The 18,951-nt window shown below is 45.9% G+C and overlaps 1 protein-coding gene across 1 annotated transcript in view; it reads right to left on the bottom strand.

The window, feature by feature from the left end:
• Window positions 1-11,663, bottom strand: part of Kcnip1 (potassium voltage-gated channel interacting protein 1) — a 366,806-nt gene extending 355,143 nt beyond the window's left edge. Inside the window, exon 1 of the mRNA XM_010622186.2 lies at window positions 11,184-11,663. Within this exon, the coding sequence (XP_010620488.1) occupies window positions 11,184-11,271 (88 nt within the window). The 5' untranslated portion in view covers window positions 11,272-11,663. The remainder of the gene's footprint in view (window positions 1-11,183) is intronic.
• Between the last annotated feature and the right edge of the window lie 7,288 nt (window positions 11,664-18,951).

The following is an 18,951-nucleotide window of genomic DNA, read 5'->3' as shown; positions in this document are numbered from 1 at the left end:
AATACTAAATTTAATGTTACATATATATATTTATCATAATAAGAAAATATGGAAAGGAATGCTGTGCAAGGAATCATCTACAAAGGTGTATTAGTTTGGTAGGGCTGCCATAACAAAGTACCATAAATTGAGTGCCTTGAACAAACAAATGGAGGCCACAGAACCAAGATTAAGGTGTTAAAAGAGGTTTCTTCCCTAGGCTCAAAGATGGCTGCCCTCTCACTGTGTCCTCACAAGAATCTTTCTTCTGTATTGCACATCCCTGTTTCTTCCACTTCTTATAAGGACACCAGTCCTATAAGGTTAGGGATCTGCCTAGTAACCTCATTTAACCCTCCCTCCTTTAAGGTTCTATCTCTAAGCTTATGTTAGAGCTTCAAGAAAATAATTTGTGGGGGGATACAATTCAGTCCATAAGAGAAGGTGATGATGCTGAGGGTCTTGAATTGGGAGAATGTTTCTGTAGTACTTGTTACAGTTTAGATCTGGAATGCTCCCGATGGCTTGTGTGCTAAGAGTTTAGTCTCCATCTGGTGACACTACTGAAAGATAGTGGAGACTTTGGAAGGAGGGCCTAGTTGAGTATCCCTGGGGTGTGTCCTTGAAGGCTATATTGCAACTCCAGCCTCTCCCACCCCTCTGCTCTCTGGCCACCATGGGATATGCAGTTTTGCTGCACCATGCTGTGATGTCAGCCCTTCCTCAGGCCCCTAGCAAGGAGGCCAAGTGACAGTGGACTGAAACCTCTGAAACCAGGAGCCAAAGTAAATCTTTTCTCCTTTCTAGTTGTTTAGGTCAGGATTTTGTCACGGTAACAGGAAGCTAACACAGTACTGCACTTGGTCTTCAGTGGCCACCGTTCTAGCTCTGTGCGCAGCCTTGCCAAGTTACTCAACCTCTCTAAGCCTCAGGTTGGGAATAAGAATAGGTAATTCAAGGACAGGGATAGACTAAATATGGGAGATCTTTGTGAAGCCCCAGAGAATGAGTAGCCCTCAGCGGACAGTAGCAACTATCATTCCTCTGATGGCTGCTGTTGCATTTGGAAGGTCAGGATGCTGTTACGGCCTTGTGTGGTGTAACAGAGCTCATCAGCACCAGGATGCCATGAACTATTCTGCAATCCAATGTGCTGTGTGGCTTAGAAACATCCCAGGCTCCAAGCAACAGCTGCTTCCCAGCTGATGTTGCAGATACTGATTAGTGAGCCTGGGCTGAGCTCAGCCTGCCAAGAACAGATGGCCTGAAAACTGCCACTCAAACTGGCCCAGATTAATTGAAAGACTACAAGAAGAAAATCAGGCTAGGCAAACCCCACCTCCTTAGATATAAGCCCCATAGCCATATCTCTACTGATCCTGGGTCATTCTTCACCTCCAAATAACCTCACCTTAGCAAGAAATGAAAATTGGCCAGACTAAATTCCAACCAGAAATGCTTTCTGGGTTTCCTCTATGGTCCTTCTCACAGTCTTGGCCTGGGGGCCGGATCTCCCACATCTTGTTGATTCACTGTAAAAGGTGACCTGTGTGTAATGGTTTGGTGTGTAGACTGGGAAGTTCAGCTCTCAGGGCCCCTCTATAAAACTATCTGCTTCTTCAGTCTGAATCGAAGCCTTGAAACCCTAATTTCTGAAACAAGAATATGTGTTGTCTTTTGGCTTAACAGGGAAAGAGACTCAGTTCTGTCTTTCTTGCCTTCTTATTGCAGATCTGATCTTTAGAAATGCAGGGGTATAATGAGGAGTGGAGGATAAATGCTGGGATTAGGAAACAGCCCAGTCTTTCAGTTCTGGCTCTGTCCCCTACTAGCTAAGGGTTACCAAGTCAGAGCCTTTTCCTTTCCACAGTTCAGGTCTCTGTGAGTGGGGTTAAGGAGGTTAAGGGTTCTCATTTACATTAAATAGAATGATGGGTGAAAAGAAGTGGAGTGCACAAGGCAATCCTGGGCACACAGCAGGTGCTAGGATTATCAAATCCTGAAACTCGAAAGCTGCAAAAGATCTTTGAAATCAGCAATTCCCTCACATTAGAAATGAAGCTATAGAGGCCCAGAGAAGGGAAGCACTGCTTGGTATAAAGTACTGAACATTTGTGCCCCCCTACAATATATATTGAATATATATTGAAGTCCTAACTCACTTTGAGACGGTATTTGCAGATGAAGTCACTGAGTGGTGATTTAGTCATGAAAGTACAACCCTTGTGAATGGGATTAGAACCCAACACCCAACAATTTCCTGTACTCACAGGGCTGAAGGAGGTGCCCCTTCCTCTGCTGCTTTCCACCTTGTTACCAGCAGAGACCCCCTTACTTTCCACTCATTTTGTTGAGAAGTTTGTTGAGAACTAGTTCACCAGCTAGGTCTCTTCAGGGCAATTTCTGTCATTCAGCAGGCTTTAAAATTCCAGAAGACAGTATGACTTGAGTTAAGGAATAAGATTTATGGGAAAGGGGACAGTCACACTCATGCTCCCCCAATATCCTTGTCACCTCTGACAGGTGTATAGGGGGTAAGGAACCTGCCAGACATAGAGTGGGCTCCATGCCTTGTGGGGGACCCTCCCTAGTGGCTCTACCTTCTTCCAGGGCAACTGTAAGAGGTGATCTTGTTCATAGGAAAGCATTAGGTGGTATACCACTGGCAATGAGGTACCAGTTGGGAATTATTTGAGAAAGCAATGGCCTATATCTGAGGATCTTAGAACCTGTGAGATATTACAATGCACTCTACCCCACCCCCCAAAACAGGATGCCACATGCCCCTGGGAAGCCCAGCATGGGCTCTGCCTCTTGCTAGGGGAGAGTCCCTACTGTCTCAAGTACCCACTAGTTCACTGGCCTGGCAGTTCGGGATGAGTTAGCAGCAGGTTCATGTTACAACTGCCCACCCTCTGCATCCTGGAACCTCTGAGTACCAAGTGCCTTGCCACAGGCAGAAAGCTGAGTCACTGGACTTTCTTGTTCCTGCCTGCCTCTCTGGTCCCAGGTCAGAGGTCACCATGGGGAGGAATGTGTTCACCTTGGCTTTCTCCATGTGCAATACTTCATTTTAGCTTGCTAGTGTCACCATCCATGCCCCTCTGTAACAGGCCCACCGCTCCCCAGACTCTTTTGGCTGACGAGGAGCTCATTGGGGACTTTCATAGTCCCACGGTAGAGAAAGAGAAGGAAGTTGGACTTTGTACCACCTGCCAAAGCTGGCCCTTTCTGGGCCTCCCAAATAACCTCCCAGACTCTCTCCTAGATAACCCTGATATCAGGAGGAATAATTTATTCAAGGCTGCTTATCCTGGCACTGCTGAGCCTATATCCTATTAACTTCAGGACCATGAGGGAGTGGCTAGTTTGTTCCAAATTAAAAGTAGCTGAAAATGGGCCTCTCTGGAAGGCAGGAGGGTATGGTGGGCCATGATACCATGGCACAGTGAGGAGTGGAGCCAGTCAGGTCTTAATAAGCCTACTGAGGCCCTGAGGTCCCTTGTCCTACTATGACTACCATCTTCTTCCTCAGCCTTCTTAAGGTTACAGAACCTTCCCTGTGCTGCTGCTCTCACCAAACCCCAGTTTCCAATTTCCTGAGAGCTGTTGATCCCCAAAGGTGAGGGTATAATGCAAAATAGCAATGGAAGAAGCAGGGTGCAAGGAAAGAAAGCACAGTTCTGGAACAGTTCAAATCCTGCCCACTCAAGCAGGATGGTGTTGGGCAAGCCATTTCCTATCTTGACTTGTTTCTCCCTGTAAAATGGGGACCAGTAATGCCCATGTTACAGGGCTGCTGGAGACTAAGACATGTGAGAATGAAACATGTGACATGTACAAACCCTGGCACATAACGACCGCTCTGCAAAAATCAGCAAGGCCACTTTTCTCAGGTGCTTCAACTTGGCCTTGTAGCCAGGAAACATGAAGGCAAGTTGAAAGAAACAAGGCCTCATTGGTTAGGTTTTCTTCTTGGCTCTAATCTGGATGTACTGCGGCTGCAAACTTGCCTCGGCCTCAGCCAGTCACCTCAATGCCAAGTTCTGTAATTGAGAATCTGTCAATGGCTGAAACGGCCCCTTTTATCTAGCTGCCTGTGTATTTCTCAGCTGTCCACCTGGTGAGAACACAAGCCCCACACAGGGAGCCACCATATGGAGATGGTTTTTACTGTAGGTGTCTCAAGCACCTGGGCCCCAAGCATGCTGAACTGTGGTGAACAAAGGCTGTTTCTGCTCAGTTGTGTCACACTGTATGATTGAGGCTCTTTTTGAGGTTTGGTCTTTTTAAAAAAATAATTTATTGGTACAGTTTTGATGTACATAATGATCATATTTATCATAGGGAATTTGTATCTGTATTTAATATATCTTAGCTCTTCTTCCCCCACCCCCTTTAATCCTTTTAGTCTTCTTATATACAAAAGCTTTCTTTCCACTTTTTCCTGTTTATCCTTTTTTTCTCTTTCCCTCCCTCCTTCTTTGTTCCCTTTCTCATTTGAACATTTTCTTCCTATTTCCCAGTATCTAGCATCAATTTTGGTCCTTATTTACACTTTTGGTTTCTCACATAAGAAAAACGGGTACAATTTCACTTAAAATTCCAATTTATTTAACTTAACAGAATGGTCTCAAGATGTATCCATTTACCTAAAAATGTCTCAAGTTTATCCTTCTTTATGGCAGAGTAGCACTCCATGGTATACAAAAACCACATTTTCTTTATCCATTCATCCACTGATGGGCATCTATGCTATTTCCAAGATTTAGCTACTACAAACTGTACTGCTATAAACATGGGTGTCATACATATATTGCTGTGGTATGATGTTGTCAACTCTTTGGGGAAGATACCAAGAATTGAGGCCTGGTCTTTGTCAAGCTGGTTACTAGTGCTCCCACCCCCCCACCTCCTGTTCTGAATTTCTGTGCTAGAGCGTGACAGAAATGATGAGGCAGAGTGACCCAGATGAGGTGCCCATGCTACTTTGGTTTTCTTATCCTCTGCCTAGGCATTAGCCTCTTGGTGAAAGCCTGCACCATTAAGGTTGGCCATTAAGTGGCCACACAGATGTCCGTGACGGCTTAGGGTTCCCCCCAGTGACCGTATGTACCCCAACCTGAAGCACAGAAGGGTGGATCTGGTGTGTGAAAGACCCACAGAACAATGCAGCTGAGGAGATCTTTTGAGAGAGGAAGCAGAGATGAGGAAATCCCACATGCAGCACCCTGAGGAGAGACTGAAGGGAAATCATTTAACATCACTCGCAGTCACCCTCCTGGTATGTCTCAAAAGTCTGCATTCTAGGGGCAGAAAAGGCCTTCATCCTCTTGGTGGGGGTGGGGAGAACCATGAACATAAAGCTAACCCCCATCCTCTCTGGCTGAAGCCACCAATATATCTTACAGGTAAAATGAGCATCAGATGTAGAGCTAGGCCTGGATTTCAATCCAAATCCTCGTATTTGCTCACTGACTTAGCATGTTCAGTGTACTGGAACTGAATTCCATAGATGGGTGGGTTCTAAGAAACAGAAATGAATTTCTCACAGTTTGTAGGGTGGAAATTTAACATCAGGGTACTGGCGTGGTAGGGTTCTCTTGAGAACTATCTTCCTTTTTTACAGACAGCCATCCTTTGGCTGTGTTCTCATGGGAAAGAAAGAGAACAAGCTAGCTCTGGGGCCCAGCTCTGCCATACTCTTGCTGGACCATGTGGCCTAACTAAACATCAGTTTTCTTATCTGTTAAAAATGACTCCAGGGTTAGGACTGGGGTGAGGCAGGGAGGCGGCTAGGGGCACATCATTGAAGAGACTAAGCCCCCTACAAATGTGGTGGACATCTGCTCCGCTAGCTGCCAGCCTTTACTTGAATGATCCTCATAAAGAAAAAAGAAAAAAAAATGCCCCTGTGCAGTTGATGTCACTATGGTCTCCAACCAAAAGTATACCTTGATGGGCTGGGGATTTAGCTCAGTGGTTCTGCCTGCCTCACAAATATAAGGTTCCAAATTCAATCCCCAGTACAAAAAAGTAAACCTTGGCCTGGGGAGCTTTTACAAATCATTCAACCTCATGCATCTGGTAGACAGCAGAGTAGGGACTCAAGATCAGCTGGCCTGAAGACAAAGCCCATCTGTAAGTCCAAGGTCAGTCTTTTGAGGACTTTGAATGGAGTGGGGAGGAGGCACGAGGAACAGAATGTTTCCAAGAGGTCTATAGCCAGTCCTGCCTTGCACAAAGAGGATCACCCTGCATGCAAGAGGCACCTTAAGGCTCCAGGGCTTTAAGATCTTAACATAGATCTTAGTTTCCATATTCCCCTTCCCAAAGCCTCATGGGTGGCCTGGACTATGCTAGAAGAACTCCTGATTGCTTACTCTAGCTTTGTCATCTGCAGCACGGGTAAAAGATTTGTTTGTGACAGGACTTCACTTTAAACCTTTCCAGCCAGAAGGCAGCCTGCACAATTTCTATGCTCCAGTTCTCTAAGGGTCAGGGAACTGACTAGGTAAAAGGAGGGAACTGGCTAGGTAAAAGGATTAAAAGGCAGATACCCAGACCCCATCTACCCAGGCATCTGAGTCAGGAGCTAGGTTTCCTCAAAGCTAAACACTAGGGAAAGGCCTGGCTCTGGAGTCATACTTTTACCTCCTAACAAGAGAAATAGGAGAGAGAGAGAGAGAGCTGCTCAAATGAATCTTGGCCCCAGTCAGGCTCTTGGGAAAGCAAGTAGGGCAGAAGGAAGCAACATTCTAACTGTAACTGTATGGCTTCATAAAGTGTTCTTTATGACTGTGGTGGACAATGATGAAATGAGCAACCAATGAGAGGGACCCCTGCCCTGAGTGCTCAACTCCTCTTCCATCCAGGTACCAGCTTTTAACAGAAGTTGTATCAACTGACAATCATTGAGTACAGTATTGAAGACATGGGGAGTGTTAGGGATCCACTCTCATATATTGTAAGGTGGGTGCTCTGATTCCATTTCACTGATTAAGAAGCTGAGGCCAGAGGGCTACGTCCCAACCTGAGGCTTCCCAGCCATTATGGAGGGCCCTGGGATATCCCAGTCTGGTACTTGATGGAATCTTCTACTGCATTTGTGGTTTGCAAACTTTTCTTTAATTTTAAATTTTCATTTATTTAGTTTTAAACCATAGTCTCACTGTTACCCAGGCTGGTCTCAAACACATGGGCTTTAGCTATCCTCCTGCCTCAGCTTCCTGAGTAGCTGGGATAACAAGTGCATACCAACCACACCTGGCTTGCAACATTTTTAAGCAACATAAATACTTAAAATTGGATAGAAACCCAACATAGAAAACAAATCAAAATAGAGCTGAATGGGTAGCAGTGGGGGTGCCAGAAGCCTGCCCACTCAGCCTCCCTCTTGGAGATTGTTTAAGCTCAGAAGAGTTATGAATGCCGTGTGTGGCTAGAGGCTCACCTCTGGCCACAGATGCAGCTCCTGTAGCTAAAGAGAGTTCAGAGTGTATTTACTGAACACAGGTGGGACAGGAGTTTTGTGGTGCTTCCCAGAAAGCTCTCATGCCAAGCATTCCATCAAGCATCATCTCAAGCCACTGGCTGGCATCTCTGCCATGTAGTGCATTTTTTTCACTTAATACCATCAGTAAGACACCTGCTCCAATCTGGGCTCTAAACTAGTAGCTCTGGCTACACTGTGAGTGAAATGCATGGTCTCACCCTCACAGCTTAAGACTAGTGGGTAAGACTGCCTTCAGCACAGAGGCTTCAAAATCAAACATTGATCACAAAAGTTAATCAGGGCCAGGAAAGAAAAGTTCAAGATCAGCAAGAGATGTTTACATGGACCTGAATTGATCATCTCTGCAGCAGGGCATCAATGAGAAATCTGGGCCACCAGGCACCTTACACCAGTACAAAGGGGTAGCTGGCATCCAGGAGAGGTCACGAAGAGCCAGGAACAGGCAGGAGGGGGAGGGATGATCTTGCACCTTCTGTGTTCCCCAGGTATTCCCCAAACTGGTAAGAAATAACAACCTGCTCCCAAGACCAAAAGAGGTGCCTCTGATAGACTCAGATTCTTCAATCCTGAAAAGGAATGAGAAAAATCCCTCTTTGAAGAGATGGATCACTGCAAATCTAGAACTCAGTGGAATGAATAATGAATAAATGAAATCACAATTAAAGCCAGAAATCATTAAGCAATCATAATGTGTCTGTGTAGGATGGAACCTAAATTCACCCTGGGGAGGCCTATACATTAGAAAGCTCTTTCTGGACTCTATAGAGACCTTTCTCAGCTACCCTGCTCCAGACCTGGCCCTAATGCCATGGTCATCATTTATTTCACAAACATTTAGCAAACACCTGGGTTGGGAAGAACACCAATTATCCTGCATGTGCCTGGCACAGAGCCAGGGCTATGTAAACACTGGGTGTTCTTTGGGGCAGAGCTGAGGCCAAGAGCAAGGATACAGATAAGACATGATCTTTCCCTGGTGCCTGTGTGTGCCACCTCCTGAACCCTGGCTGCAGGAAACTTGGTACTGAAGCAGGTCTGGACACTCTGTCCCCAGTGCTCGTCCCCACAGAGCCTCTCTGTATCATGTGCATCTTAGTTTCTGGGATTCTGAACTGGGAGCTGGAAGCAGGGTGTTGGGTAACCTGCCCCTCCTGCTGGCTTTTCTGCAGAGGCTGACATTCCAAAGCTGCAATGTGTGCAAGCATCAACCTCTTTTCCCCTGCCCAGTCCTGCCTCTTCTCTCATCTCAGCTTGAAGGCTACATTTTGGAAGAGCCCCTCAAAATGCCTGGGATCCCTTTTTTTGTTTGCTGCCCCCAAGTTTCTGAATCTTGGCATTTGGTGTGATGTCCAGGTAATATCTGTGTGTGAGAGCTGTGGCCCCACTATACTATGTGCCTCTTGACAGCAGGCAGACTTATGTCTTATTCATTCATGTGTCCAGCATCTTGTGATGAGCACAGTACAAAGGAGGTGCTTGAAAGATAAATGTTGAGGAAATCACATAGGAAATATATAGAAGAAATATCTTCATGCTCATTTAGCCAAATGATTACATATCTTCTTTTTCTTACACACATACATGAACACAGTCCTCTTTGGACACACTCTCTCCCTTGCTGAATTGCTTTCTCACACTCATCTGTCTTGTTGAATAATATCCTTCTGTAATTTTGGGCTCCTTTTGATGCTATCTGAGGTGTGCAGACCTACCTGCAAGTAGCTGAATTAAAGAACTTCTGACCCTGGCCCTGCATGGGGGTGGGCCTGGGTCACACTCTGAATACCCATGCCATCTCAGCCCCTGATCCTTCCCTGATATCTGGTCATCAATGCATACAGTCTGAAAAGGGATTGTATGTCTACTCTTCCCTGAACCCCACAACAGTGCTTGCAGGTAGAGAGGCAGGAGGGAATGAACTCATTTAACAGATGAAAAACCTGAGGCTCAGAAAGGTGGTTACAGCTGGGCATGGGGGTGCACGCCTGCAATCCCAGCACTTGGGAGGCTGAGACAGGAGGATCGCTGTGAGTTCGAAAACAGCCTGGGCTACATAGTGAGTTCCAAGTCAGTCTCAGCTACATAGTCAGACCCTGTCTCAAAAAACCAAAAACAACACCCCCCCAAAAAAAAAAACAAAAAAGAAAAGAAAGGTGGTTGCTTGCCCAGGTAGCAGAGACAGAGCTGAGACCTATGTTTCTTCCATTCGTGCCACAGCTCTTTTTGGTGCATTTCTGGGAAATGGAGACAGGGTAGGATACTACCCAACACCCCCAGGGGTCTTGATATCTGTGATACAGGGAAAAAACCCTCCGGAGGTGACTGGGGGAACTCTGTGAAATCTCCCAGCCTCCTGCTCACTCCTCCTCCAGGAAGTAAAGCCACTGAGAAATGCTGCCACTAAGGCCAACTGTCAGCCATTCACCACATTCCAGGCCTCTAGTCATTCTGCCAGGCAGCCTGACACCCAACACTGGATGTTCAGTCCACCTGGGTATCCTGAAGGGGTGGCGTCATATTTCAGAAAGAGAGTAGGGAAAGAACAGGAGTGCCAAAAAGGCCTGAGAAAGGAGATCTAGGTGAAATCTTGCCACTAGCCCATCCATATCTATCACACAATGTACCCTAGGCTGGACCCACTGGGCAGCCAGATGCCTGAGTGGTGCTGGGAGAGGTGGCCACCCACAGCCTTTATCTTTGCTCATTATTAGTTTTCAAAATCTCAATCAAGGGTTTGTTTGCCTCCTTCCCTGAATATTCTGTCACTTCCAGTGCCTCTCCCCTCAAAGAATGCATTCTTTCTGAGAGCATGAATATTTAAAGACATTTTTTTTCAGCCACTGGAACCACATCATGCAGCTGCTTTCCTTTTAAATTTATCTCCAGAAAGTTTGTTCAAGTGTCTCTGAGTGCCCCATCCTTCGTGACACAGATATACAATGGGGTCCCTGAGAAGTTAATTTCCCTTTCAGCAGGAGGACCAGGGCTGTCCTAATATATATACAGTCCTACTTCTGGTCCACAGCCACCCTTTCTTGGAACCTAGACAGTTAGTCTTGCAAACCGCCTTGGAGAAGAGAGAAACCATTTTTGGAGAAGCTGGAAAACCAAGCTTTAACATGGGCATGAGATCCAAGAAAGTAGAATGATGAACAAAGTCCCCAAAGCACAAGACCCTGCAGTCCCATGAGAAAAAGCCTTGGCATGTGACTGCAGAGCTGGTTCAGATTCTGGATTCACCAGCACCCAGTAGATCCTGTCCCCCTCCTACCTCCAGCAGGCCCCCTGTAGCATCTCTGCTGTGCAGAATTATTCACAGCTCACTCCATCAAATCTCTGTCTTATCAACAAGACACAATACTACATGGATAACTTCTTGAAACTCCAGTCATACTAAGTCTCTTCCAGAGCTCTGGGAAGGGTTCTGCTCCTTTACCTGACTCTAACCAATCAACTACACACCACCAACTCCCATTTCCAAAGTTCCAGGCAATGAGCTCCCTGGCAGGGTGCCCGCCTTCTCAGAGCCAGGACCCAGGTTGTCAGCAACCTCAAATCCCAGCCACCAATTTCCTTTTGGCTCCTCCGAGACTCAGGCACACCAAAATGACCACTTCCTACACCTGAGCAATGTCACCAATCAGGCCACATACAGAGAGAAAAAAAGAGTCAAGGCCAGTCTTCCTACCTTTGCTGAGGGTCCCAGTGATGAGCTTAAAAATGGTCTGAGCAAATTTCACAAATCCAAGCTTGCATCTCTTGGAGCAGCCGCTCATGGTGGCAGAGGGAAGGCAGTCTTTGCTGTAAGCACCCAAAAAAGACAGCACCCACCTTGTGTGCTCTTGGAACTTGGTGCTTGTTTAGATCAACCCTGAGAGACAGATGTACCCCAGAAACCAAGCTCTGGGAACAGCACAGCTGCCTCTGCAGCAAGTCCGGCTTCTGCATCCAGAGAGCCTGCAGGGCAAATCTTCCCTCCCTCTCTCCACCTTCTGCTGCTGTCCACTCAAGTCCTTGCCACAGGAGGACCTTGGGCTGCCAGGAGTGGGACAGCACTGCCAGGGCACCAGGCACTCCGGGAGAACGGAAGATGAGAGTGAAATTGAGCAGAGCAGAGAGGGAGGAGCTGGAGCCCTCCCAGGCTCTGCTGACTGTCTTTCCTACATGGCAGCGGTAATGTAGCAATTAATACTCCAGTCAGAAGGGAGGGGCCTGCTACACAGAAAACACTCAGCCCTACAACCTCCCGCAATTGCTCTCCCGCTCTTTCTTTCCCAGTTAATCAAATAGATGAATTCTTTGTGCTTTGATTGGGATCTAGGAGAACTCCCCACAGAGCTGGAAGCTGTAGCTGGCTCAGCACTCAGTGGAAAGTTTGCAGGCAGTTTTAGGGTGGCCTGGTCTGCATCACAGAGAATCCACATTGAGTAGGGAGACCTTGGGGAACTGGCCTGTGCACATCAGACAGACAGATGGCCTCTACCCATCCAGCCACCTCAGCAGGAGTAGCAGGTGCTATATGACTCTCTGTTTCAGAATGGCCAATGCCTCTGACAACCTCCACCTCCCAGTAGTTCAATCCCAGCCTTCACCCTGTAGAACAGGTGAGTATGTGTTGCCTCATCAGGATAGGGAAGGAATGTGATTAGGCTTTTCTTGATTAAGATGGTATTCCTCAGAAATGACTGAGATTTAAACAATTTGACTAAAATGCAATACTCTTCACAGTGAAACTGCAAAGTATGAAATCCTTATACAGGTGTGAAGTCCAACTATTGCTTCATAAAAAATTAGATACAATTCAGTCCCAAGACTGTATGGGTTAAAGGGACCTCAGGAGACAGCTCATTACTCCCCCTCCCCAATAAAAGCTCCACTTTGCTTTCTTTGGTTATTCAGAAGGTCCTTGTGGGCCATGATCATGGGCACTTTAGCTACATGTAAACAGCAGTTATGAAATCTGTGTTCACCTGAACCGGTGATCTGCTTCTTTAGGACATTCAAGAGAAGTAGGTTGCTTAAGAGCTGCAGAATGGAGGCCATGGGTTAACAAAATGCCAGATAATCCAGAATTCATGCATCATGTTGTCTGGTTTCTTCTCTGTCTTCTGGGAGTCATGTGGAAATAACTGTGAAGCAACAAGCCTCAGCCTCCAGAGTGGTCACAGAAAATTTCAGCTCCAAGGAGGCTTGGAAGGTAGCCCACAACCACAGATCTTTTATCCAAGCTCCAGGACCCTTAAGCTTCGTTAGCATGGTGTGAGACAATATTCACAGTAGCCCTGGCAGAAAATACCCCACTGTGTGTGCCTTGTTAGGCCCTAGAATGGTCACACAAGTCACTCTATGTCAAGGCACTGAAGGGTCCTCGTTAGAACACACACGGGAATATAAACGGCACTTACTCTTGTTTGCTCACTTGTCCAATGTTTATCAAGCTTCTAGTATGTGGGGAAGAACTGGTGCCAGTTTGTGTTCAAATGCTACTGAAGCTGGAGTCTAACGTCCAAGATAGGCGGTAGTAGCCGAAAACGTACCTCACGGAGAAAGAGCGATCTGCTGCCGGGCTTCAACGAGCTTCCGCTCTTTGCATCCGGGTCACCAGCCTATGGGACGGTACTTTCTGCGTGCGGGGCCAGGCTTCCCCACTCCATTTGCTGACCCGCATGCCAATCATTCTCTGGACACACCCTCGCAGACACGCCTAGAAATGTGTTGTTCCAGGTAGGCAGCTCTACATCCAGTTGACAAGCAATATTAACCATCACGCGTACTTCTTACCGCTTTGTTTTGAGGAGGAATAAACGAAATGGATGTGTTTAATATAATGTCTGCAAAGTATGTGTAGAGAGTACCATGAAAATGACAAAGGTTATTGCTGCGGATTCTACTGGTCCAGCTGCTGCCTCTGCTCCTTTCCCCCACACAACATTGTGACATCTACACTGCTGAAAAAGAGACATCCCTCGTTGATCTGCATGCTCTGGACCTTCCTGCTCTCCCAGCCGTGTGAGAATGCTGTGCAGAATTCTGCGGCACTTGTGTGATGGGAGAGCACGTTATAAAATGACAGTTCCTATCAAGTGAGTGCAAGAATTCCAGAAGGAAAGATTGAGGACATTAAGGATGTAGTGAGGATGTAGAGGTGGAAACAAAGCCAGTTTAGAGAAAGGAAGGTGAAAATAGATACAGTGTGGACCAAAACTTCATGATCATTAAAAATCAGAGAGCCAGACTCAATTTTCATCACCCCTAATGCCAACTCGAACTGAAAGCATTTTTTAGACTCCTTTGATCATGTATGTGAAACTTGTAGTCAGATAAATGAGTCAGGCCCAGAGAGGGTTAGCAATATTCAAAACACCACACAGCAAAATCCCTCCCAATGTGAGCAAGGTGTTCACTGTGGCAAGAACATTCTGAGAGAAGAAAGGCAAGTTGTACCAGTATGAGATTTATTATAATTATAGATGATATAGAGGGGAATTGTTCTCTCCCCCAAGGGAGTATGCTATTCTGCAAATAAGAAACAAGAGAGTATTCAGGTAGCACCAGGGAAATTAGATTATCAGCAGTCTTATAATTAGCCAGCCTCTGTGTCACACATGTGCCTTGTCTAAGGTAACTTGGGGAGCCAAACTTATCTTTCCACCTGAAACCATTGATGGGCTCTTCACACAGTGCCAAGGGAAGTAAGGCAGGCAGACGTGGGCTTTAGATGGTGTCTGGCCCCTGGGGCTCTGACTTCCCTGAGTGCAAGGCCAAGACAGGACAAGCATACTCACCTTCAAGAGTAGAAAGGCTGAGCTCTGCAAGGATAACAATGACACCACCATTCTGTGCAATTGGATGTTCTAAGTACTTCCCTCCCCAATATCAAATCCTTGCTAAAACCCTGGGAAGCAGCCATTATGAGACATCCATTCTGTAGATAAAAGAATGGAACCAGAGAAGGAAAGTAGCTTCTTGACAGCCACACAGCAGAAGCAGAATTTCAACGCAAGGCTATTTGATGCTAGACTATAAAATTCCCAACAGTTTATTTCACGTATCACTAGGGTTAAAAATTAAAGTGACTGGCAGACTTAGGGGGACATATGTCACCTCACTGTTGCAAGAAACAAGCAGGTGTTTATTTTGGTCATAAATTCTTCATGGAGAGAGAAATGCTTGTCCTGGAAAGAATTCCCTCTGTGGACACATTATGAGGGTGGAGAGGAGCCAGTGAGGGACATAGCTGGACAAGGGGGTAAGTTACTGCTCATCCAGGAAATAGACTGTGTTAGATGTTTTAGCAGAGAATTTCATAGAAAGCTTGTGAACCAGGCACTGGCGGACCCCAGATAACTCAAATGGACACAGTGGAACCACAGAGGTAGCAATTTGCAGCAAGCTGCTCCTGCCTTTAGAGAATTCCAGTTGCTACCTGCTCTTCTGAGTTTCTCACCTCCATTTCCATCTGTCAGATGGATGTTTCTCTCCCCAGCACATATAGAATCTATGCACAGGAGGAGATGAAGGAAAGAGGCTGGGATCCCCCAGAACTAGAGCTGGGGCAGAGGGGTCTGGGAAGCTGAGACCCAGACCTCCATTGGGGTGCACCTGCTGGCTGATGCTGGGGTCTCTGAGCTAGGACTGTGAATTTGATGCCAAGAGTTCAGAGTAATAATAAAAACAATAACAACAACAACAAGAATGATGATATCCTAGAAACTAGAAGCTCCAGCTACTACTAGGCAAAGAACCACGGCTGAGGGAATGCAGGAGGAGCAGGAAGCAGACTGGAAAGAACATGTCGCCCCTCCAGCTGGTACCTCCCTCTCCCCTGTTGGCAGAGGCTGCCATGGGGCTGCTGGCAAAGCAGAAATGTGGTTTTTAGTCACAGCCTCTGCATTACCAAGCAAAATGGAGAAGGGAGCCCTTGACTTGGGGTCAATAACTGAAAACCCAGCACAATCTGGATGTTTCATATTCTAAAATCCCACACTTTTTTCTCCTCATTGGTTCTTCAGGGAATAGTTACTCAACACCTATTATGTGCCAGGTGTTAGGGGGATGCTGGTGAGTAAGACAAAAATCCCTGCCTGTGTGGGTATTTCATTTTAGAGGTTGAATAGTGAAAAATGTGCTTAAACCATAAATAAACAGAATCATAAAGTAAGAAATTTCAGAGAATGAAAATACTGTGATGCAAATAATAAAATGAGTGGCCTGTCTGTGATTTTAAATCAGCAGGACAGCTCCAAGAGAACAACATGAAGAAAAGGGAAGATTCTCTGGCCATCAAGACAATTATAAAAAATATCACCATGCTTCATTACTCTGTGGCCAGATGCTATCCTGGGTACATTGTTTGGGTTATCTCATCTTCAGCTTGCAACAAACTCATTAGTATTTATTCTACCCATTTTACAGATGAGCAAATAGAGACCTATACAAGGTTAAGTGATTTACCTCAGGGGAATAGGTGGAGTCAGAGAGACTAGTGAGTGACAGGAAGAGAGTCTAGCAGAAGAGGAGAAAAGCAATGTCACTAGTGGTTCTAGAAATATAATCAGGAAAAGCAGAAAGAGTTTGAGGCCTAGGAAGGGAGAAGGTTATAGATTGCATACGTGTTGGGGAGAGAAATGCCCATCTGATTAATGGAAATAGAGGTGAGAAACTCAGAAGAGCAGGTAGGAACTAGAATTCTCATGAATAAATGATGCTTGTTGCTGCTAAGGAAGAAAATAAATGTAGCATCCCAGCAGGCCAGAAATATTACCATTTAAATACAGGCTTACACAGGTGGGTTAAACAAAGGCAATTTCCTAAGAATTAAATCAGATTTTGTTTCTCCCCTAAGTGTCAGGAAAATCAGTTCTGCCTGAGTGAGGGCCTCAGAGAGGGATTTCATCCTGCTCTTGGGGTGTGCCGGCCCCATGTTCTCGGCAGGGGTGCACATCTTCCCCCTGATGTAATTGTGGGACAATGATGCGTGAGAAGCCAAGGGCAATTCATCAGCACTGTTCACTGGAGTTGCTAAGGCTCATTTGTGTTGAGAGCAAGACGCCTCGTGTTGGGATCTCCAAGCACTCTGCACTCAACTGGCAGTAATCCATAGGGCCTGATTTAGTAGGAAGGAGAGCCACAGTTCTCCATGTAACTGGCAAGAAGGCAAGGGCAACTACAAGGAATACCATTGCTGAGGTGGGAAGAGACCAAGGAATCCAGAAGCTGCCCCTTCTCTTCCAGGTGTCCCCACATGCCCAGGGTCATTATACCAGCCCATCACTAACTGTGGACATGCCCTTCCCAATTCTCTCTTCTCTTGCCCCGGCGTCCATTCTATGTGAAGAACCAGACCCAGTCGGGGAATCATCATGGGACTCACCATGGGACTCATCTATACTGTGCAATCATGGATAGAGAATTAGTTTAAATTGGAGAACAAAAGCCACTGGTTTGGATGCTGGTTTCTCCTGGGTGTGACTCACAGAGAGACTTACAAGCCAAATTAACTTACCCTTTGCCTTCTAGAGTTACCAAATGCAGAGTGCAACCCCACAAAGTACAGGATTAAGATTGGGGCCCCAATTCATAAATACAGAATGACTCTGGATGCTGCTTTTCTCTAATTTTCCCATCAGATAGACTTATCTTTGTTCTGGCCACTCAGGGTCCTGCTCTACCCAAGTGCCCCAGTTAGCTACTCCCATATTCTCTATGCTAAAAACTGCATCAGCAGCCTGCTGAAGCACCCATCATGGAAACTTAGGAATCTTTTTGAGCTCCTGCCTTGTCTTCTCCCACCCTGCCAACCCATCAGCTTATCCAGCATCAGCTACTGTTAACATCTACCTTCTTAGATCCCTCTGACCCACCTATTTCTCACTAGTACACACACACACACACACACACACACACACACACACACACACATGGGACTTTCAAAAGTATGGTTTGGTGGGCTAGGTAGTGTGTGGAATGGTGGCCTTCCAAAAAAGATTATCTTCACATTCTGGAACCTGTGAGAGTGCAGACTTATCTCAAAATAGGCCCTTGCAGATGTTCCCCAATAAATCATCTTAGAATGAGATCATCCAGGATCGTTCAAGTAGTTCCTAAATCTATGACAAGTGTCCTTATGAAAGACAGAAGAGAAGACAGAAAAGAAGGAGGTGATGTGACCATGAAGCAAGGATAGAAGCGATGCAGTCATAACTTGAGGAACTCCTGGGAGCAATAGAAATAGAAATTTCCCCTGAGCCCGTGGAAGGAACAACACCTGATTTTGGCCTTCTGCCTTACAGGACCGTGAAAGGAAAAGAAATTCCACTTTTAGTTTCTCATTTGGGGCAATTTGTGACAGCAGCCACAAGAGTCTAATGCAGTCCATCTAAATCAATTAATTGGAGGACTTATTAATCAAGATGGGGATTTCAGGAGGCCATTCCCAGAGAGTTTGGTGACTGGCTCTCTGATTTCAGCAGTCATCACTCTCACCCAGAAACCTAATGATATACTGACTCCTCAGCCGGCTCAGAAAACCAAAGTATCTGAGCACAGAACCTGAAATCTTGCTTTTTAAATAACTCTTCAAATTAATTCTGAGGACAAAGACTATGACCTCTACTCCTGGGCCTGGCACAAAGTCCAGGGCAGAAAAGGAGCTAAGAAAGTTACTTGGATAAATGAATGATACTTACAGTCACATATTCATGACTTTTGACTATAGGGACAGAGTCATCAAGCCCATTTAGCAGCTAGAGAGAGTGACACACTCTGTCTGCTTCCCTAAATGGAGACTTTCTTTGTCCTCTGACTGGCAGGACTGGTAATTTTGTGCTCCTGTGCTGTGGTTTAAATGTGGCTCCTAAAGAGTCATATGTTGAAAACTTTATCCCAAATCTACATAATAATGCTATTTGGAGGTGGGGCCTTTAGGAAGTAATTAGGATTAAATGAGGTCATGAGGGTGGGGCCTCCATGATAGCATTGGTGGTTTTTTAAGAAAAGGAAGAAAGATCCAACCTGGCATACTTACTTTGTCTCATGATACGATTCTGTATATTTTAGATCTAAAAGGTTCCCTAAAGGCTCATGTGTTCAGAGGTTGGACTCTGAGAAGGTGATCGAATCATGGAATGTTATATTCATCAGTGGATTAATCCATTGATGAGTTTAAAGCTAAATGTGTTGTTAGGAGGGGAACCTGGAAGGAAGTGGGTCAGGGTCGTAACCTGGAGCAGTATATTCTTTTCTTCAGCTCTTCCTTTCTGTGCTTCTCAGATGCCATGAGTTGAGCAGCCTTCCTCTACAATACCTTCTACTAGGCTGTTTCTGCCTTGGCCCACTGACCATGGACTCACCCGTCTGAAACCATGAGTCCAAATAAAACTCTCTTCTGCAAGTTGTGAGTGTCAGGTATTTTGTTCCAGTGACAGGAAAGTGACTGATACAGATGTCTTCTACCA

The sequence above is a fragment of the Fukomys damarensis genome, unplaced genomic scaffold (genome assembly GCF_012274545.1).
Source record: "Fukomys damarensis isolate Sample0158 unplaced genomic scaffold, DMR_v1.0_HiC HiC_scaffold_9, whole genome shotgun sequence".
Taxonomy (NCBI): Eukaryota; Metazoa; Chordata; class Mammalia; order Rodentia; family Bathyergidae; genus Fukomys; species Fukomys damarensis.
Note: the sequence above shows the minus strand (reverse complement) of the source record. Positions and strands in the feature narration are given on the sequence as shown.